The sequence below is a fragment of the Brachyistius frenatus genome, unplaced genomic scaffold, assembly GCF_029030835.1.
Source record: "Brachyistius frenatus isolate BFR_SWC_R1_liver_20210118 unplaced genomic scaffold, ASM2903083v1 Contig_100, whole genome shotgun sequence".
In the NCBI taxonomy this organism is placed as follows: domain Eukaryota; kingdom Metazoa; phylum Chordata; class Actinopteri; family Embiotocidae; genus Brachyistius; species Brachyistius frenatus.
In genome coordinates this window covers 290,001-312,275 of record NW_027210699.1, presented here as the reverse complement: position 1 = coordinate 312,275, position 22,275 = coordinate 290,001, and the positions used below count along the sequence as shown (strand labels likewise).

The following is a 22,275-nucleotide window of genomic DNA, read 5'->3' as shown; positions in this document are numbered from 1 at the left end:
TCATGTGTTCAGTGTATCATTACATCATTTTATTACATCACTGAAAACAAGTTGGGTCAACTAAACTAAAGAGAGTCGTGAACTCGGGCTCAATCACAGACTAAATATTAAATCACAGTCTGGATATAAAAGAGTTCGTAGCTTCCAGGTCTGTAAAATGGTTCCGATCCAGAAGTGTCTTCAGCTGCAATACCAGCGAGTGCCACTAGAGGTCGGCTCCAAAAAGCCTCCGGCTCCATAGACTCCCATTCAACTTCTCTCATCAAATCCAAAGTGAATCAAATGTGTCCATCAGTTATCTCGGTGTTGTTAGCTAAAGTCACTCCTTCTTATTAGTTTTCTGGAGGTCCATCTGAAAATAATTGTTCACAAACCAACGGGGACCTCTGATGGTTGATGACACCACTGATGGTTGCTGCTTGGCTTCACCATAAAATGCTTTAATGCCACCTGGTGGTCACGTGGTCTTCTACTTTTGTTGATTAATGGCTGTTAGAAAACAGCTTGTAGATGCGTTACTGCCACCTTCTGGCATGAGCGATGCATTACTACCAGGTATTAATAAAAAGGAGGGAAAATAGATTTTTTTTTTTGAGACAAGATGATTGTCGCGTAAACTATCGATTTTACATAATAAAATGACTGAAAATTTTAAAGCTGTGACCCGTCTCTACCTGATAGATGGAAATATGTGTGACTTTGTCAATGAAACAACTTATGTGGTCTTTATCGGTAAACAGTGGTCAGAATGTAACGGAATAATGATGAATTCAGTCATTTAATATGTCTATGATCAATATTCTTTTAGTTTACCAGGCATCAAAAGACAAATAATGTGCAAAGTAAAGTGGGTTATTTTTATTTATGATACTAGAGAGAACTGTCACTTGAATGTGCATCTTCCCTCAGCTATGTGAAGCATCCTCGGCTCATTATTTACTGGCCCACAAATGTGCTGCTGGGTTTTCACTCACAGCTCTTCTCGATCCAGGTCTAAAAACCCAGCGGATCTACCGACTCGGCACCAAATGGCAGACAGATTCAATTAGAGACTAGCTGGTGAATCAGTGAAGCATTTAGCAGCTGGAGCTACATATGTTCCTCAGGAGTTGGTAAAGACTAAAACCTGAGTTTAAAGACAGCATGAACTGGAATTTTCATCACTTTGTGAGGCAGCTGTAAACTGTAATGCAACCAGAGGACCTCTGTGGTCTGGACAGGAGATTAACAGATTGTTGTAGAGTCAGGCCCTCTCACTGCAGTGTTTAAAATGCATGTTCTACATGTACGGTGGTGTGATGGGATATCTCAGATTTACATGTCGGTGGCCTGTTTCCCACACTGGGTTCATAAATTCATTTATTCAAGAAGTTGTTTAATTTCAGATTTAGATCAGCTACATAAAGACTGAATATAGTCTGTATAACTGTGTAAAAGATGTTGATGATTTAAGATGAAATAATCTGCACCATTATTTACCAAGTGAATCACTTTACCCTGTAAAACAAAAATATCAAGGACAACACATGGAGGGGCAGTAATCAGTGAACAAGCAGGCAGTATCTATAGAACCCAGACCTGCTTTATCATTTGAAAAGAAAAATATGATCTGAATATATATAATGTGGGACCTTTAAGGGATAAACTAAGCAGTGATTTATAGCAGTTTTGGAAGGCACAGACAGATGAAGGAGATCTGATGACCTGATGGAGGACACTTTCAAGACATTATAACCAAATCCATCTTCCATCAGTGTTTCTGACAAACAACAGTCTTTTATGTTGAGACCCACGACAAAGTCACTTCTTAAATAATAATAATTATGTTGATAATAATAGTATATGGTTTTCATGCTGTTGTTTTTTCTTTTGAGATTTAATTCCCACCAAATTTTCAAAATGTACAAGAACAATCACTGATCACAATCTGATAGGAAACCTGACGATACTACGTCCCGCCCACCGATAGCTGTAACCTGACTGCACCACAGGCCTGTCAATCAAACAGACACGCCCCCAAAAACAGGTCTTCTTGAATTTTCTTTTCTAATGAATGAGGGATTATTTTCAGATGGACCTCCAGAAAACTAATAAGAAGGAGTGACTTTAGCTAACAACACCGAGATAACTGATGGACACATTTTATTCACTTTGGATTTGATGAGAGAAGTTGAATGGGAGTCTATGGAGCCGGAGGCTTTTTGGAGCCGACCTCTAGTGGCACTCGCTGGTATTGCAGCTCACGACACTTCTGGATCGGAACCATTTTACAGACCTGGAAGCTACGAACTCTTTTAAATACAGTCTGTGATCTGACCTGATTTGATACAATTGCAACCAGACATGATGCTCTTCGTGCATCGCAAATGGCACAAGTATATTACAAGAGGCACCATTTATCAGTGTTGAGGCAGGTGAGTATTCTAACAGCATGAGTGACACCCAGATAGGAGGACTTTCCTTTCTGTGGCTCTCAGGACAAGTTACAGTACAAATCCACCCGGAGTTTGACAAACAGCTCTGACAGCAGTCGGGACAAACAAAGGACCTCTGAAGTGATACAAAAAAAACCCTGAGCTCTGCAGTCAGGCCCAGGTCACGTGGAAACAATGCAGCTTTCATCACTGTGGTAATGATGTCCCTGAGATGGAGCGTGTTGAGGCAGGATCTGGGAGACAGGCCACTGAGCCAAACCAAACAGAGATCCCTGACAAAAACTCACTCCTTTAAATCACTTGCTGCCAGTCTTTCTGTGTCTGGACTCATTTCTAGACCGGTTTCGGTTGAGTTGATCTTCGCTGTAATTTCATTGCATTTACAAATGGATTTTGTGTTTCTGGTAAGTAATCACATTCAATCAAATCCAGGCTGCACAGTAATGTCTAGAGAATAAGTGTCTGCAGTAAGACACAATGTTTTCAGCACCAAAACTGATGATACATGATCTTTTCAGGAGGTATCATTGTGTGTATTCGTATTATGTATTTGCTTTAAAGGTTTCATTCACTTTTCTGTCATATTGCAGCTCTTAAATTGGTTTAAATACATTTGACCATTGTCATTCAGATGACCCTCCATAACAGAACATTATAGTACAGTCCTGTAATAGGAACCCTGTAGTGTGTAAAATGGTTCAGATGCAGAAGTGTCTTCAGCTGCAGTACCAGCGAGTGCCACTAGAGGTCGGCTCCAAAAAGCCTCCGGCTCCATAGACTCCCATTCAACTTCTCTCATCAAATCCAAAGTGAATAAAATGTGTCCATCAGTTATCTCGGTGTTGTTAGCTAAAGTCACTCCTTCTTCTTAGTTTTCTGGAGGTCCATCTGAAAATAATCCCTCATTCATTAGAAAAGAAGATTCAAGAAGACCTGTTTTTGGGGGCGTGTCTGTTTGATTGACAGGCCTGTGGTGCAGTCAGGTTACAGCTATCGGTGGGCGGGACGTAGTATCGTCAGGTTTCTAATCAGATCGGTCAGATCCAGCACTGGCTCCTCCCCCTGCTCGTCCAAATATGGTCACTTCCTGCTGCAAACCGCTCCGAACTATCAAGATGGTGACGGACAGAATCTGAACTGGAGGATTCATAATGTTCACAAACCAACGATGACATCACTGATGGATGATGACATCACTGCTGGTTGCCGCTTGGCTCTAACACACTACTAAACCGTGTTTAATTTTCTTAATGCCTTTCTATGCTGTTCTTGTCTCTTTCCGCTCTCTCCTCAGTACAATCAGTGGAGGCAGATGGACGCCCGCCTCCCCGCCCGGTTCTGTTGTTCATGTTGAATATTTTTTTCTCTATATGGTTCCGTTTTAAGGACTTTACTGTGTTAACTACCCTGAGATGACTTAAGCTTTGATTTGGCGCTATATCAATAAAATGGAATTAAATTATTTTGTTCTGTCATGGAGTGGTACTCCATAATAATACTAATAAAAATAATAATGAACATACTACACTATGTACAGTATGTCATTACAAACATAAGGAAAGTTGATTGGACATTCAACAACTTATTAATGTCAAATAAAACTAAAGATGTGTCAATAATCTCTATCTATTTAAAATACCACTATATTGTAAGGGCTAAATATACATGTTGTGCATTTAACACTGTAGTGCCCTCCAACACTGGAGTGTTGAGTGCCTTCAGACTGGAATAAAGTCTGAGGCATGTAGTCTGATTTAATGATCAGTAAGTGTCTGAAATCATTAACAGCACAATGATGAGTACTGACTTTTATAAGAGGAGCAGTGAATGAGGGAGTGATTGCAGACACAGTTCTGTTTACAGATACTATCTAATAAAGTTGAGACTTAACAATATTATCAAGAGAAAACCAAGAATTCAAGTGTTCCCACATGAGCAAGTATTTAGTGTCAGTAGAGCAGAGAGAGAAAAGAACAGCATGGAGAGACAGAAAACAACAAACACTGGACGACACAAAGAGTCTCAAAGCTCTCATCTCCTTTTCATGATTTCAGTCTATCAGATATTTGATCTGATTGATTTGTATTTCCTGCTGACAAGATCTGAGGTGAATGAACATGGATGAACGAATGAATGAAGAGATGGCGACAATATACTGTACAGGAAGTCGATGGGATGAGGACACTGGTTACTATTCATAAAGTGCAGCAGCCTCAACCTCAGAGTCACTGAACAGACAGGCCGTAGTGCTTTGATGGAATACATAAGTGACAGATGCATTCAGCTTTAATCAATAGTCTGGGTTTTACAATGCTAACATATGCGGAGGAGGTTTGGCTGAAGGTCAGTAGAAGGTCAGGCTGAAGGTCAGGGGAGGTCATCCATCTCTAAAAAGGATTGTGACTGTCTGCTTCCACCCAGAAGCTTCTTATGATAGCAGCCGTGGAGGAGGAGGTCCTAATTTGTCTCTAATCCAGATTTAAAATCTGTATGCTGTGAAATAATGAGATTGACAGATTTATTTGAATACAACTGATATTCTCATGTAAAATAGATATTGCTCAATCACAGATATATTGATATTGATATTGTCCAATATGTGCCTATGTGAATAATTTTTTTTTTTACAGAGTATGATGCAGACAAACATGATTGTGGTAATTTAGAAAGTGTGTGCTTTAATATTTTCTACTTCAATAGTTATTTATAATTACTCAATTAAATGAAGTTTATTCGATAATAAAGTTTATGATTAGATTACATTAATCTGCCTGCATCCATCCTGTATCTTTGTTCATAGTGTTTCATAACGACATTTAAGGTAATGTGTCTCTCTAAATAAACATACATTCTTTGTGATGATATATTGTATAAACAGAAAATATAAATACGATCAGCTGTTCTTTTTCTGTTTGTTTTGCTCCCTAATATTTATATCAGTGCTAAAAGTATCCAGTGTTGTTTGGGCCTCAAAATAAAGTACATTTAGATAAAATATAGTAAGTACACTCCATTTTATATATATATATATATATATATAAAAAGAATGATACTGTAATAAATACTCATTTTCATTTTGTCTTATATTATATTTGATGTCGTCGACAACCATTTTATCAGTGTTGTATATGTATTCTGTAAGTGCATGCAGAGGTCAAACGATGGTCCACGTGTGCATTTTACATTATGAGGAAGATCAAATTAAACAGTGGCTCTGTGTAAAAGAACCCGGATCCACCGACAAACACTCGTAAGGGAGTTTTATGCGGTAAAATTGCAGAAATGAGAAAAAACTGCAAGTGGAGGAAAAAAATAAATAAATGTTTTTAACAACTAGCTGGTAAAGAGTAATATATAATCCCTTTCTTTGATAATATGCTGCACATCACAGAAATATTCCAGTCCTCATTTTTCTTTAAAGCAACAAAGAATTCATAAAAGTTAGGTAGTTTTACAGAATGGACAAAGATCTGCACATCTGCAGTCAAAATAAGAGCTTTAGATGTCTTTTACCTTTTAATTCAACACGTAGACCTGCTGGATAAACAACAACAACAACAACAACAACAACGTCTCTTACAACTTGACGTGTGTCTAAAAATAATTTAACATTCAGTATTTCTCATTCCAGTAATAAGACTACATTTCCCACAAACCCCGTTGTCTGTGTTTTGGTGATGAAAACAGGAGCAGAGCCGAGTTGATTGAGGAGTTATTTTTGTTAATAAAGTTAGTTTTGTTTGGAAAGACTACTTTCTGGGAATTTGTGAAAGCTCCTGCAAGTATATAGTGGAGTTTGCTTGAATTTCCGTTAATTATTGTGATTACAAGGTCGCGATTTATTGCAATTATGTGTGATTTACTAACATTGTAATTGCTAAATTCTCACTGAAACCCAAGACTAATAAATATGACGCGTTGTGATTTTACAGCCATTTATGTGATAGACAGCTTCTTGGCCGGGGAAGGTCACTTCATGCCCAGCAGCTGATGTAGACTTGAGGATGCCACCTTACTTGAATAAAAAATAGTTTAGCGCATATTCTCTAGAAGATAAAGGACTATAAGAGGAAACCCGGTTTATTTTTAGTCAAATATCTTTTGAGAATCTGCTCCGTAGTTCAGAGCTCCTCCTCCAGTTCACTAAAACTGGTCACCAAGAAGCTGATGTTCAGAATCATTGAGTAAAATCAAAGTCCACCTTTCTGTTAATGTTTCATGGAGGGACGGCGTCCTCAGAGGTTTCTAGAGAAAGAAGCAGCAAGAAAACAGACTCTCAACCTGGTCTTTGATGAATCTGTTGAGTCACACGAGAACACAGCAGGACAAAAACACGTTGTAAAAAGTCTCTAATAATCGATCTGCCTGTCAATGAGCTCACATCGTCCTCCTGAGGACGCCAGCGGGCAGCGATCCATGTGGAATGAAAGTCAGATAACGATGGAGCTAAACAGATCAGTCACTGAGAGTACACACTGCAGTACACAACCACGTACATGTACACACTGCAGTATACAACCACGTACATGTACACACTGCAGTATACAACCACGTACATGTACACGTGCACTACACAACCACGTACATGTACACGGTCACTACAAAGGAGCCCACAGAGAGACCAACACAGAGACGATCAATAACTCAGACAGAAGTAGAGTTACAGCTTCACCTTGTCTGTCCACTCATATAAAATATAATCTGTATAATCTACTGTTGCTCAGTGAGGCTGTTGAATAATAGACAGAAACAATATGATGTCACAGTCGACCTCACCAGCAGCTTGAAGAGGCACTGCGGGTTGTCATGCTGAATATTCTGCTTTTTTGTTTGGACACCGAGAGTCACTGTCACTTTTGACCCAGCCGTCCAATCACAGTGAAGAAGAGGCGGGACAAATGCTGCAAACACCTCACGTCATATCTTCACCTCAGACAGACGGAGACACGTTCCTCTGAGCTACCGATCTCTTGCTAACTTTGATCTTTCCTTGAAATGAAGTCCAATTTTCCACAGCGACACTTCAAACTGTGTCCTGCTGACATTAAAGTCCTCATTGAACGAAGCGCTCTCCGTCTTCACTTCTTCAACCGAGCGATGGCACCTGCTGAGAGGTTTCCTCGCCTACAGGCTCCGCCCTCTCTCCCGACCAAAAAGCCTGACAGTGGAGAGAAGCCGGGTTCTGGCTCCTCCCCTCAGCCCTCATGTAAAAGCATTTTCAATCATGCCTCAGTTCTTCCCCCCTAACTTTTGAGAATGAAGCAACTAAAGAAATAGGTCTAAGTGATGGGTAAAAAACTATATTTACTTTTTATAAAACAGGCAGTGTGGGAACATTTCAGTGAAGACAAATAATGATTCATAAGATGGGCTATGAGTCAAAACCATGAGTATAGAAGATGGGAACAGATACAAATAGTTATCACACCCACCTTATCCATTGACAAATAAAATACAAATAATGTATCCTTATAAACAACAATACAGATGGGGCTGGACAATAAAAATTATAATTTGATTTAATCAATTTGGTTCTATTTCAATATTTTGAAAAAGAAACATCAATATATTGTCAAAACTGAGTGACAAGTGAAGTCAAGAACATCTTTAATGCCAGTTTTCTACCTCTGGTCTGCAAATATCATGACTGGATTGTTTCAAATGATAAATATAAAACAATTTTGGTTTCCATGATTTGATGATTTGTTGAAAATCATCCATTTTTCAAGGACAACTTGAAAACAAAACAGTTCAAATTAAGCATTTTCCAAACTGTCAACACTGTTGGAAACCTACAAATTGATGTTTGCGCCAGATTTAATGAAATTCTTCTGAAGACGTTCGTGTTATTGTGGACTAACGTGTGGTCAAAGTGACCTTTGACCCCCAACATCTAACCAGCTCATCCTCCATTCAACAGGCACTGCACACAGCACGGCGGCAACGCCTGTCTGCACGTACATACGGAAGATCAACCTGAAAACATAAAGCCGGCGGCTCAGGTTGTTGAGAGACAAGAGGCGAAAAAGTCCTGAAAACAGGAACAGTAGAAACAACATAAGGAGCCGAGTTATTAATATCAACGCAGGAGGAAAGACGGTGGAGACGCCGCACACACACTGACCGGTCTCTGAGGTCGTCCAGGCAGCGCTGCAGATGAACCTCACCGGCGGTCACCAGAACGTGTTCTCCTGTTTCCTGGATCAGAACCTCGGCACAAGGATCGGCCTGGTTCAACAAACGCATCCCGCGGACCAGCTTCGGCATGTCACCTGAAAAAAATAAAAATAAAAAGTAGGTAAAGAAAACGATCCAGTTTATAACCCGGGAGGATGAATGGTACAGAGAAAGGTGGCTTCTTACATAGTGAGGATAATGAATTCATGTGTATTATTTTCTGGCTTCAAAGCAGAGAAACAACCAATTCAGTCCAACGAAACTAAAGGTCCCGACACCGGTCAGTCTTGGAGGCACTGACTGGGTGTGTTTAGCAGCAGAAAATACCAAAGAGCTCGTCATCACAAGTCAGATGGCTGAAGTCCAAGAGAAGTCTCGTGTTCAGGTTGAAGTTTGCAAGTCTTTAGTGATTTTATCAAGTTACATCAACAGACTGGATATAAGAGTTCGTAGCTTCAGGTCTGTAAAACGGTTCTGATCCAGAAGTGTCTTCAGCTGCAATACCAGCGAGTGCCACTAGAGGTCGGCTCCAAAAAGCCTCCGGCTCCATAGACTCCCATTCAACTTCTCTCATCTGGAGGTCCATCTGAAAATAATCCCTCACTCTTTAGAAAATAACATTAAAAAAAAGACCTGTTTTTGGAGGCATTGACTGATCTCTGTTGCTTTCTCTGCCGGTTGTTAGTTAACAGCTCATTTGAAGAGAGAACATGGGAGTCATTGATCAGAGCAACAGATCCTAAACACACAGCTGCAGGTTCCCTCTGCGACGGTTGTGTAGACAAAAGCAACCAAAACACATTTACTGAGTAAAATGAAAGGAGAGCACACACAGGGATTTATGATTAATATGATTTATGATCATCTATCGAAATTCCAGTTTTAATGAATTATTGAAAAAAAAATTTTTTTTTTTAATGGATTTAAAAAAATGACAAATTTATCAGCTAACTATGTGTGTGTTTGTGTGTGTTGTGTGTGTGTATGCCTTCCAACACCTACTTGGATGTGTGGGTTCTATGGCAACCCGTACAATGGGCGTGGCCTCAAAGTTGAGCGGGGTGAAGGGGGGGCAGGCGGGGGCGGATGACAAGGTGGCCGACTTCAGGACGCAGTCCTCGAGCCCTCCGATACCTGGAGGAGGACAGAAGAACATCAGCTGATAACAAAGATCCTCCACCTCAACTCTACAGAAAATACTGTCCAAAGAAACAAGTACATCATCTCCATCAGACGCTCGTCGTTATTGTGGTTTGTCTCATGAGTCACCTGACTGACTGATGAATCATCACCAGATAATCTCATGAAAACAAATGATCCCGACTAGTACGATCCTGGTTACTCAATGTGGAGATTTTCTGATGGGTAAAAGCCAGGGAGACTTTCAGGAACTTGCAGTGGGTGTTATGTGGGAAGCATCTGAAACTAAAATGCAACAAAATCTAAAATATACAACGGTGAGAAACAGACAGAGCCGGTCATTATAGAGGACAGACTGACCTCCATGATCCAACATTAAAGTTGTATTTTCAGAATCACTCAGGAGCTGATAGATCCAGATGAGCTGTGTTTCTAAATCATTGCTGACACTTCTTTTTCCGTTATGTCTCCGGTTCTGTTTCTACCTTCCATTAAAATGCATCTCGGCTGATCCGATCACAAGCAGCCAGCTCAGGTGGGGAATGTTGTAGCTGAGAGACTGATTAGGCCCCGCCCCCATTGACAGGAAATGTTTGGCTTTTGATTTTTGAGTAATTTAATGAAACTTTGCCAGCAATTCATGGCCATTGTGAATATATTGATGTCAACCAAAGAAAAGAAGCGATGCTTCACTCTCTTGGTGCCGAACTGTGCAGGTGACCGGTGATGGCAGGCCTTCAGTCTGCACCGCTGGGTGGTGACGCTCTGTCCCAGCAGGGTTTGAAATCCTGCTCCTTCCCTCAGGAGATATGTGCAAGCTCTCGGGCTGCACACACGATAAATTGGAATCGATACAGAGAAGATTAGCATGGCCCCTGCGCAAGGATGACACGCAAATTCGTGAAGCGGTTCCACATTTTGGATTAGGGTTAGTGATAGGATTAGTGCTAGGGTTAGTGTTAGGATTAGGGTTAGTGATAGGATTAGTGCTAGGGTTAGATCAGGGTTGGTATTAGAGTTAGATCAGGGTTATATTAGGTTTAGATCAGGGTTGATGTTAGGGTTAGATCAGGGTTGATGTTAGGGTTAGATCAGGGTTGGTGTTAGGGTTAGATCAGGATTATAATAGAGTTAGATCAGGGTTGGTGTTAGGGTTAGATCAGAGGTGTTTAACCTTTTTCCTGAGCGCTCCTTTGATCTACCGGGTAGATTCCAATCTAGTGGTTGGAGACCCTTGGGTTATGGTTAGGGTTAGATCAGCGTTAGGGTTAGGGTTAGATCCCCACTTGTACGATCCTGGTTACTCAATGTGGAGATTTTCTGATGGGTAAAAGCCAGGGAGACTTTCAGGAACTTGCAGTGGGTGTTATGTGGGAAGCATCTGAAACTAAAATGCAACAAAATCTAAAATATACAACGGTGAGAAACAGATAGAGCCTGCAGGAACGTTCCTGGATCTACCTGTAGAGGGACAGGAACAGTCAATAGGAGAGAGACCGAGGCTTGTGTTCACAGATTGTTCTCCAACGCTCCACACCGGTGCACATCAGCTGTTCTCACATCGCAAGCCAAAACTGAATGTTGTAGGCCGAGCAGCGGACTTCTTCACCGACAGATCTCTGCGTGTCTGCGCAGATCTTTTCAAGGATTATTTATCACTCTGAGGAAGGAAAGTTTACCCAAAGGAGAGAATAAGTAAACATAATACAAGATGTGTCATTTGATGATGGCATGTTTTGCTCCAGCGTAAATGGTGGGGAGATGAAGGTCGGCGGTTCGATTCCCCGCTCGGGCAAAGTTGGAGAAGAGCTTATAGAGTTGTGAGCCCCCGTCATTCATCCAAAACATCTGCAGAGCAGAGTGGGATCTTTGTAAATGATGTGTTGAGGAAGATAGTAGTACGAGTACTAGCAGTACTTCTGACTGTTGAAGGAAGGAGGTGTTGACTTGATGCTTCTCTGAGCTGCTCTGTCTGATCTGTCTCTCAGACTGAAGCCTGAAAGGATCCAGTAGCTGTAAACCAGGAGTCCTCCCACTGAGGTCATTATAGAGGACAGACTGACCTCCATGATCCAACATTAAAGTTGTATTTTCAGAATCACTCAGGAGCTGATAGATCCAGATGAGCTGTGTTTCTAAATCATTGCTGACACTTCTTTTCCCGTTATGTCTCCGGTTCTGTTTCTACCTTCCATTAAAATGCATCTCGGCTGATCCAATCACAAGCAGCCAGCTCAGGTGGAGAATGTTGTAGCTGAGAGACTGATTAGGCCCCGCCCCCATTGACAGGAAATGTTTGGCTTTTGATTTTTGAGTAATTTAATGAAACTTTGCCAGCAATTCATGGCCATTGTGAATATATTGATGTCAACCAAAGAAAAGAAGCGATGCTTCACTCTCTTGGTGCCGAACTGTGCAGGTGACCGGTGATGGCAGGTCTTCAGTCTGCACCGCTGGGTGGTGACGCTCTGTCCCAGCAGGGTTTGAAATCCTGCTCCTTCCCTCAGGAGATATGTGCAAGCTCTCGGGCTGCACACACGATAAATTGGAATCGATACAGAGAAGATTAGCATGGCCCCTGCGCAAGGATGACACGCAAATTCGTGAAGCGGTTCCACATTTTGGATTAGGGTTAGTGATAGGATTAGTGTTAGGGTTAGTGTTAGGATTAGGGTTAGTGATAGGATTAGTGCTAGGGTTAGATCAGGGTTGGTATTAGAGTTAGATCACGGTTATATTAGGTTTAGATCAGGGTTGATGTTAGGGTTAGATCAGGGTTGGTGTTAGGGTTAGAGCAGGATTATAATAGAGTTAGATCAGGGTTGGTGTTAGGGTTAGATCAGAGGTGTTTAACCTTTTTCCTGAGCGCTCCTTTGATCTACCGGGTAGATTCCAATCTAGTGGTTGGAGACCCTTGGGTTATGGTTAGGGTTAGATCAGCGTTAGGGTTAGGGTTAGATCCCCACTTGTACGATCCTGGTTACTCAATGTGGAGATTTTCTGATGGGTAAAAGCCAGGGAGACTTTCAGGAACTTGCAGTGGGTGTTATGTGGGAAGCATCTGAAACTAAAATGCAACAAAATCTAAAATATACAACGGTGAGAAACAGACAGAGCCGGTCATTATAGAGGACAGACTGACCTCCATGATCCAACATTAAAGTTGTATTTTCAGAATCACTCAGGAGCTGATAGATCCAGATGAGCTGTGTTTCTAAATCATTGCTGACACTTCTTTTCCGTTATGTCTCCGGTTCTGTTTCTACCTTCCATTAAAATGCATCTCGGCTGATCCGATCACAAGCAGCCAGCTCAGGTGGGGAATGTTGTAGCTGAGAGACTGATTAGGCCCCGCCCCCATTGACAGGAAATGTTTGGCTTTTGATTTTTGAGTAATTTAATGAAACTTTGCCAGCAATTCATGGCCATTGTGAATATATTGATGTCAACCAAAGAAAAGAAGCGATGCTTCACTCTCTTGGTGCCGAACTGTGCAGGTGACCGGTGATGGCAGGCCTTCAGTCTGCACCGCTGGGTGGTGACGCTCTGTCCCAGCAGGGTTTGAAATCCTGCTCCTTCCCTCAGGAGATATGTGCAAGCTCTCGGGCTGCACACACGATAAATTGGAATCGATACAGAGAAGATTAGCATGGCCCCTGCGCAAGGATGACACGCAAATTCGTGAAGCGGTTCCACATTTTGGATTAGGGTTAGTGATAGGATTAGTGTTAGGGTTAGTGCTAGTGTTGGTGTTAGTGCTACGGTAGGTGTTAGGGTTAGGGTTGGTGTTAGTAGATTGCGATCTAATGATTGGAGTTTTCTGGATTTAATGATCATTTAATCATAAAATCTATGAAAAACGATTATTATTTCAACTGTCAGTTATAATCGTCAGATTGTCTAGAATTTAGAAGCCTCTGACAGTTTGGGTTTCCACTGCTGAGGCAGCATTCAGGCTGGCTTCACGAATTAATACAACCTTTACATTTTATTGATTTGAATATTGTTATTAATGTCGGCAGTAACGACACCCGGTTACACCAATCGGAGGTCACTAAAGTTAACGTTGAATCGGTGTGCAACTTTTCAAAAACAACGTGGGACTCCGTAGTTTTCTCTGGACTCCTTCCCAACCGGACCAGTGATGATATGTTCAGCCGTACGTCTTCACTTCACCGCTGGTTGTCGAGGTGATGTCCCGCTAACAACGTGGGCTTCATTAACAACTGGAATACTTTCTGGGGAAAATCTGGTCTGATCTGGAGAGACAGCATCCATCCTACTTTGGATGGTGCAGCTCTTCTTTCTAGAAACATGGCCACGTCTCTTAACAGCCCTAAAACCTGACATCCAGGGTTGAGGCCAGGACGCAGAGCTGCAGTCTTACAGCTCCTCTGCGGCTTCTTTAGAGCTGTCACTCACCCAAAACCTTCAACATCCTGTAGAGGTTGTGTCTGTACCCAGACCACCGATATTTAAACAACTCAAGGAAAGATGGATCAATAAAAATTTGATAAAAATTGATCCTACCAAATTAATGGATCTAAAATATCTGACAATTAAAAGTGGACTATTAAATATGAGATCTCTGGTCTAAATCTCTGTTAGTAAATGACTTGATAACTGATCATCAGATTGATTTACTCTGTCTCACAGAGACCTGGCTGCAACAGGAAGAATATGTTAGGATTAATGAAGCAACTCCTCCCAGTCAAATTCATTATCATATTCCTAGAGATTCAGGAGGAGGAGGAGGAGAAGGAGGACGAGGAGGAGGAGGAGAAGGAGGACGAGGAGGAGGAGGAGGAGGAGAAGGAGGAGGAGTGGCAGCAATCTTCCACTCAAGTTTATCAATTAATCCAAAGCCTAAACTGAGTTCTAAATCATTTGAGAGTCTGACTCTTAGTCTCTCACCCAAACTGGAAAGCAGAGAAACGGATTGTATTGTTGTTGTTTATCTCCCACCTGGTCTTTATTCAGAGTTTCTAACTGAATTCTGACTTTTGATCAGATTTAGTGCTGAGTTCAGATAAAGTGATGATAGTGGGAGACTTTAACATTCATGTTGACGTGGACAACGACAGCCTCAGTTCTACTTTCAGCCCATTATTAGATTCTATTGGCTTTTATCAGGATGTAAATAAACCCCGTCACCGTGGTAACCACACCCTCCATCTGGTTCTGTCGTATGGGATGGAAACTGAAAATGTAATAGTATTTCCTCCAAACCCTGTTTTGTCGGACCACTTCTTATTAACATCTGAAGTTCCAATAATGGACGACACAGCATGTGGGAATAAATCCCACTACAGTAGATGTCTGTCAGATGATGCCGTGGCCAAGTTTAAGGAAGCAGTTACATGTTTATCCTCTTCGATGCCGTGTGTTAAAGCAGTGGAAGACATCTACGTTGATCTTAGTCCCACACAAGTGGATCATCTGGTAGAAAACACTGCAGCATCTCTGCTACAACTCTAGATGATGTCGCCCCTCTGAAGAAGAGAGTCATGAACCAGAGGAAGTTGTCTCCATGGTACAACTCAGAACTACGCTCTGCTAGGCAGCGACTAGAAAGATGGAAAGGAAATGGAGTTCCACTAATTTAGAAGAATTTCACCTGTCTGGAAGGATAGTCTAATATTATATAAGAAAGCTCTTCGTAAGGCCAGAACTTTATATTATTCATCATTAATAGACCTCTGATCCTGGTTCTGTCGGAGGTTTCTTCCTGTGAAAGGGAGTTTTTTCTTCCCTCTGTTGGAGGTTTTTCTCCCTTAAAGAGGAGTTTTTTCCTCCTAGTTTATGTGGGAATTGTTGAATTGTTGGTTTCTCAGTATAATGTTGTAAAGTTCTGCTGTCAGAACTTTAATGTGTTAAGTGCCATGAAATAACCTGTGATGTGATTTGGCGCTATATAAATAAAATTGAATTGAATTGAATTGAATAAGACCACTGTACTGATTGTGTTGCAAAAAATAAATAAAGAGATAAATTAAAGATAAAAAAGGCCAGAGAAAGAACAGTCTGCACTTTGGAGGACATTTGCTTCCTTTAAATACAAACAGACTTACAGCTACTATGATAGTTTTTCACACAGTGAACTCAATCAAAGTCAAAGTAAACAAACCGTTATATATTTATTTAATACATCAACAAATCCTATACGGTTCACTTCTGATGAAATTCAAGACAATTCAGACTTTATTTTTGTCTAATTTCCACTTCACTACTTTCTGCCTGGTCTTTCCTCAACGTACCTTCCTCTGATCTCAGCTCCACTAATCACTCCCTTTGCTCTGACTTTCTCTCTGAGACAAATTCTTTCTGACGTGGTGGAAAAAATAATGTTAATCAATACACAAGAGGCTGAAGGACTGATCGTTATTCAAAACCCAACCTCCAAATCCACCGGTTGATGTCCATCCAGATTTCCCCAAATCTCACACCAAAGACGGAAAGACGTGTCATCATCTTTGTCTCACAGACACAAGTCTTAGTTTTAAATAAAAACATGTGTCTTTGTGTACAGAGCAAGTACACACTACCACACACGGCTGAGAGCTGGTTAACTGCAGGACATTGTTTTCCATCTCCAATGTAACTCCACACTATAATTACTCAAAGGTGAGTTGATCCAATCCAACCAAGAATCATAAAAGAAGTGACAGCCTGAAACCACGACTGCAGACATACAACAGACTGGATCTGAAGCACATACAGCAGCTCTCACACACACACACACACACACACACACACACACTTTCATGGGCTCTAACAGTTTAATCTGTCTTGGAAGCGTGGCCAGAGGCATGAAATAACTTGTGCTAAACGGCTGTTTTAATCAACAGATGTCCAACAGTAGGAACATCAGTGCTGCTGTTTGAAGGTAAAAGATGGAGCCTCCATACAACAGGCTGGAAACACAAATATTTTTCTATTGTTCTGAAAAGGAAAAAACTAAACAAGAGAAAAGAAAACTAAAAAAAAAGCCAGGCGGCAACTATCAGTGATGTCATCAACCATCAGTGAGGTCATCAACTATCAGTGATGTCATCAACCATCAGTGAGGTCATCAACTATCAGTGATGTCATCAACCATCAGTGATTATTCAATAAATCCAGCATTTGATCACGTTCAATAATCCAGTTTCTCATACAGTCCCAATATTTAATGTGTTTAATAAACACTGTTGAGAACTTGATGTGTTGTGCATCATCAGTTCTGATTTGACGCCGCTGCACCGTGGCAGCTGTGTGTTTCTGACTTTACTATTTTCAGCTCCTCCAGAAATAATCGACTATTTCACACAAAACACTTCCTTCATCTCAGCACTTGGACGGGACATCGGGACATAAGGACACATCGACAGCCAAAGACCGACCACTAACACGCAGGAACGCAGAGTTGCATAACACGGGTGAGAGTGTGATAGAAGTGACGGAGAGTCAGACTTTCTGCAGCTTTTAGAAAATATGAATTCAAGCCACAATGAAATCCTAAAGAATGAAGAAACGAAGCAAACGGACTCGAATCAACAGTTGAATGTAGAAGCATGATGGGCAGCCTGAGATGATTGACAGCTGAGAACAGATCCAGGACAGTAACTGAACTACTGCAGAAAGAAATCCGTCGTGTGGAGAAACCACGAGACTTCTACATTCAACACGTTGTAACACCTTGTAAATTATCTCGAAAGGCCTCAAATCATTTAGTTCAACGCTTCATTACATTTTTGAAGGAGCTCGGACTTGTATGCAAATTAAATCTAACAGCAAAGATTGATTAGAAACCACTCAAACCTGAGGAAAGACCAAACACACACACACACACACACACACACACACACACACACACACACACACACACACACACACACACACACACACACACACACACACACACACACACACACACACACACACACACACACCCCGGGGACCCAGCCTGGTTGTGTCCGACTGCAGAGCTCAGGATGATTCAAGCCTAAAGACATTTCCTCCAACCACAAGTACAGTTGGCTGTGACTCTGGTTATATAAAGGTTGGATTTTTTTCCCTTCCTCTCCCACCACACAGAAATGAATGAGGTGATGTAATGAAAACTGAGAGGATATACGAAGGCAGACAGAAGGACATACAAGGATGTGCTGTTGTTTTCACAGATGATAGATTGGTTCTCTCCTTCTGAACAAAGTTGTTTGTTATCAAACATATTGATCACAGGATCGAATCAAATGTATGATGTATTTGTAACCAATCAGCTGTAGGGTGATTTCACGTCATTGAATTGATATTCTTTAGAACTATTGTATGCAAAAGAAAAAATGACCAAGCAACAGTAGTTTTAAAAGAGCATTCCTCCACCATGATTCACCACCAGGCAACAAAATGCCAGCTTTCCTCTCACTGGTGAGTCCTCAGCTGTTTAAACCTTTCTCGTGACACCAGTAGGAATCCAAAGGCTGCACACCGAGTCCAAAAACTAAATCTATTAAAAGCCTGATTGGGACATAAAACTCAGAGCTCCATAGCAAGAGGTGTTTGACAAACTGAAAATTAGAAAGTTGTCAAAATACAGGCAACAAATCCTCAAGAAGAGGAAGAGCAACAGAACTGCAGCCGTGCTAGCAGCTCTGTGACGCTGCTGCTATTCAGCCACCGACGTGCTTTGTGATAAATGCATTTTAAATACTTTGACGATCTGTTTTACCCTCCTGTGTTTTAACAGTAAACCTTAGTTTAGTCAATCCTGGAAACAGTGACCACACTAACACTGGAAAACACGACTTCTAATCCAGCACATCCCGACAGATACGAGAAAATTAAACAATTAAAGCAGAAGATTTCACCACTTAATTCACCCTGTTATTATGAAGTCGAGCTCTATAACTACCGACTCCAAATCTGAAGGTTTTGCATCCCACTTCAGCAGTAAAATCGACACCATGAGATCAAATCTATCTCAACGTCAGCAGAAGAATTGAAAAACCCCAGAAATGTTTATTTTACAAGAGGAAACGCTCTTAGCATCAAAACCGGTTTCTGATTTCCATATTAAAACTGGAAACCGGCTTTTTAGATCCCAGTCCCACATCCACATATTTTTAAAGTCAATTTATAGATTTGTTTGAATGAACATTTTCTTCACCTTGTCAATCATTCTCTTCAGATGGGAGTGTTACCTACTCCTCTTAAGACAGCCATAGTTAAACCTCTTCTGAACAAAAACAACTTCATCTCCTGATACTGAACACCTCGATCAGTCGGGAGTTTGGAAGTCAAATTTGAGAGAAGCTTATTTAAATCAGTTAAAGATTTCATGACCTCTTAATTTCTTTATTGGAAAATACTGATCTGGTTTTCAGACCGTTGGTCGAGATTGGAAGTGACCTCCAAAACAATTCCTCTGTACTGGACTTGAGCTCAGCCTTCAACACGCTCACTTCTTTCAGACACGCTTCGGTCTCATCGGCCTCTCTGCTGCCGTTTCTACTTGGTTTAAATTGGATCGAACCAAAAGAGATATTTTGCAAGAACAGATGAATTTTCATCTAAAAGTAATAAAACGACCTCATTCATGTCCTGCAATCCATCCAACAGGTGTTGAGACATTTCAGTCGCAACCAAAGTGATGGGCCGACCTCACCGCTGCTCAAAAAGATTTCCATAACAGACTGCAGAGAAACTGCAAGACAACCGAGAACGAGAAGCAACACATACGAACATAATACACGGCAATCACATTTACCACATCTGCATCCGTGAAGAATGGGACATGTAATGCTAAGCTAACTTAGCCTCCGTAGAGAATCGTAGACCTCGGGTTGGTTTAACCAATCAGCATGCTCTGAAACCAGCTGACCCTCCCTACCGTGTCCACCAAAGGGACTTTTCCTGCTGCTTTTTATGATTGTTTTAATGAGCGTCAGCAGCTTGACGAGGTGCTGCGTGTTTATTCTGCGCTGAACGTTCGGTGAGAGTTGAAAAATGTTAACGCTGCACTCGTCAGTGTCACCAGCCGTCCAATCCCAGTGAAGGAGAGGCGGGACAAGACTAACGCTAACTAGCTATTAGAGAGATCAAAGATAGCGGTCTGAATGGCTGTGCTATCTGGTACTTTTTCTGTTTTTGTTTGTTGATGCGACTTTCAGGACTTCTTCTCCTCTTACATTCACCGCAGAGGAGTTGTTAAATGTTCAACAGTTCACTCCTCAAACATTTTGGGGAATAATAGTCAGAGGAGCGGCAGTACATACATACATGTTGTACATACATGTTCATACATACGTCATACATACATGTTGGACATACATGTTTCATACATACATGTTCATACATAAATGTTGTACATACATGTTGTACATACATGTTCATACATACATGTTGTACATACATGTTGGACATACATGTTTCATACATACATGTTCATACATACATGTTGTACATACATGTTGTACATACATGTTCATAGATACATGTTGTACATACATGTTCATACATACATGTTCATACATACATGTTGTACATACATGTTCATACATACATGTTGTACATACATGTTCATACATACGTCATACATACATGTTGTACATACATGTTCATACATACATGTACATACAGCCAAGCTACGCACTGAACACCAGACTGCATGTTCCTTAAATAATCAAACTTTTTTTTCTGTGATCTCTTTGATTTCTTCTTTATTGCTTGACAGAGACTGAGACTAGAATAGATGAGGAAGCAGGAAAGATGTATATGGATGTAATAGAGGAAGTCTGACTGTCATTCTTAGGAAGCATCACTGAGCCAGACTTTTGGCATGAATTACATTCTCCTTTTTGTTACCTACAAAAAAAAAAAAATAGTTGGAGAAGTGCTGCAGCAGTGGAAAATGGCAGACTGAAAAGCAATAAATATGATGTGGGGCTGGAAATTGTTAAATGCTCAGTGTGGATTGTGTTTTATTAAGTACAAGGCCAGAGTCTTGGAAATCTGCACCCTTTTTAACATCCTATGGAATTTCCCACTGGAAAGTCCCACTTTAGCCTGAGAGTGCCAAGTGTGTGTGTGTGTGTGTGTGTGTGTGTGTGTGTGTGTGTGTGTGTGTGTGTGTGTGTGTGTGTGTGTGTGTGTGTGTGTGTGTGTGTGTGTGTGTGTGTGTGTGTGTGTGTGTGTGTGCATGTAGCCTGGATGTGAGCGTCAGTAGACCGCCAGCCAAATAACACACAGCTTATTGTATCACTAAGCGCTGGGCGATGTGGCTGAGAGCACATCAGGATAAATATGGAAGCATCACACAGCATGTGGTCACATTATACACCATTTATGTTTAATAGTTATAAAGATGCATAAAAGTCATTAAAACGGAATACTTAGAAAACATTCTTAAGTATTGTTGAACCTTACTGCTTTCTACAAGTATTCAGTTAATAGTTTCCCAAACATACAACAGCTAATGACAAATATGTCTTATAGACCAACACTGACGTTACTTCAGGAGTGTGTGAGGGGAAATACGTGGCTGACATCCACTTACAGATTTTTAACATTAAACTGTCTAATTAGGTTTTTTGGAAACACAAGAGCTGCAGTTTAAGAAGAGACTGAGGCTGAATGAAAAAAGTCACAGATTCTGTGAAATATATCCTCCTGAAATATTTATCACTAACTCAGGTAAAGGGATCAACTAATATATCTAAACATAAAATAAGTTTGTTCTATAGATGACATAATCACGTTTTCCACCAAGACTGATCTAAATTCCTTATCGTTGCACATTTGATGGAGAGTAGCATCTCATACTATTTAATAATAAAATTGGTAATCACTTTATAAATAACCCACTACATGTTTGGTTTCTAGCTACGGACAGCTTTGTTAGATCGGTAATCTTCCTTTGAGTTTCCACGGCCTTGTTTCCTGTTTTATTTTGATGCTTATTTATTTATTTTGAAAGGCACTCGCTTAGTTTCCTGTCGCGCAAAATGGAAAAAAAGGGATGAATGTAAAAACTGAGAAACTGACGGCACAAAGTAAATTGTTTATGCTAAAGGACATTTAGTCACTTTTTGCTGACTTCACAGAGACAGTTGTTCAGTGAATGTGAGCAGATCTCAGGTTGAGTCGGCGTGACCATCATGATGCTCAGACACATTCCTATGGACACAATCTACAGGTAAACAATCATCTACGGACGCATGGACGAGGATGGGTATGTTTACAGAGTTTTTACATTATACTCAACCCCTAATAGAACTACATTAAACCCTGTGGGTGATTTAAACGCTGTTTATTTTATATTCAGTTGTAAAACAATACGTGTATTTCAAACAACATTACACAACTACTATCTGTCAGGCTGAGATCGGATTCTGTACACAGAAGTCTAATGAAGTGGAGAAAACAACGATGAAGCACACATAGTGATGAATAAGTCATGTTGTCCTTACAAACTTATACAATGCAGTGATTTGCATTTGTACTGGCAGACGGTGGAGCCATGAAATATCCGCTGAGTCAACAC

General features: G+C 40.8%; 1 protein-coding gene and 3 non-coding genes across 5 annotated transcripts in view; 3 read left to right on the top strand and 1 right to left on the bottom strand.

Annotated features, from left to right (window-relative positions):
* Positions 1-22,275, bottom strand: part of efl1 (elongation factor like GTPase 1) — an 86,091-nt gene that overhangs the window by 17,844 nt on the left and 45,972 nt on the right. For both annotated transcript variants that reach the window (XM_069711468.1, XM_069711469.1), the window contains exons 15-16: positions 9,615-9,746; positions 8,560-8,707 (exon numbers count right to left, since the gene is read on the bottom strand). In XM_069711468.1, the coding sequence (XP_069567569.1) occupies positions 8,560-8,707; positions 9,615-9,746 (280 nt within the window). The remainder of the gene's footprint in view (positions 1-8,559; positions 8,708-9,614; positions 9,747-22,275) is intronic.
* On the top strand, positions 10,564-10,672 carry LOC138628440 (U6 spliceosomal RNA). Its single transcript, XR_011311460.1, has one exon. It is a non-coding gene; the product is annotated as a U6 spliceosomal RNA (small nuclear RNA).
* On the top strand, positions 12,267-12,375 carry LOC138628439 (U6 spliceosomal RNA). The gene has a single exon (XR_011311459.1). It is a non-coding gene; the product is annotated as a U6 spliceosomal RNA (small nuclear RNA).
* On the top strand, positions 13,345-13,453 carry LOC138628438 (U6 spliceosomal RNA). The gene has a single exon (XR_011311458.1). It is a non-coding gene; the product is annotated as a U6 spliceosomal RNA (small nuclear RNA).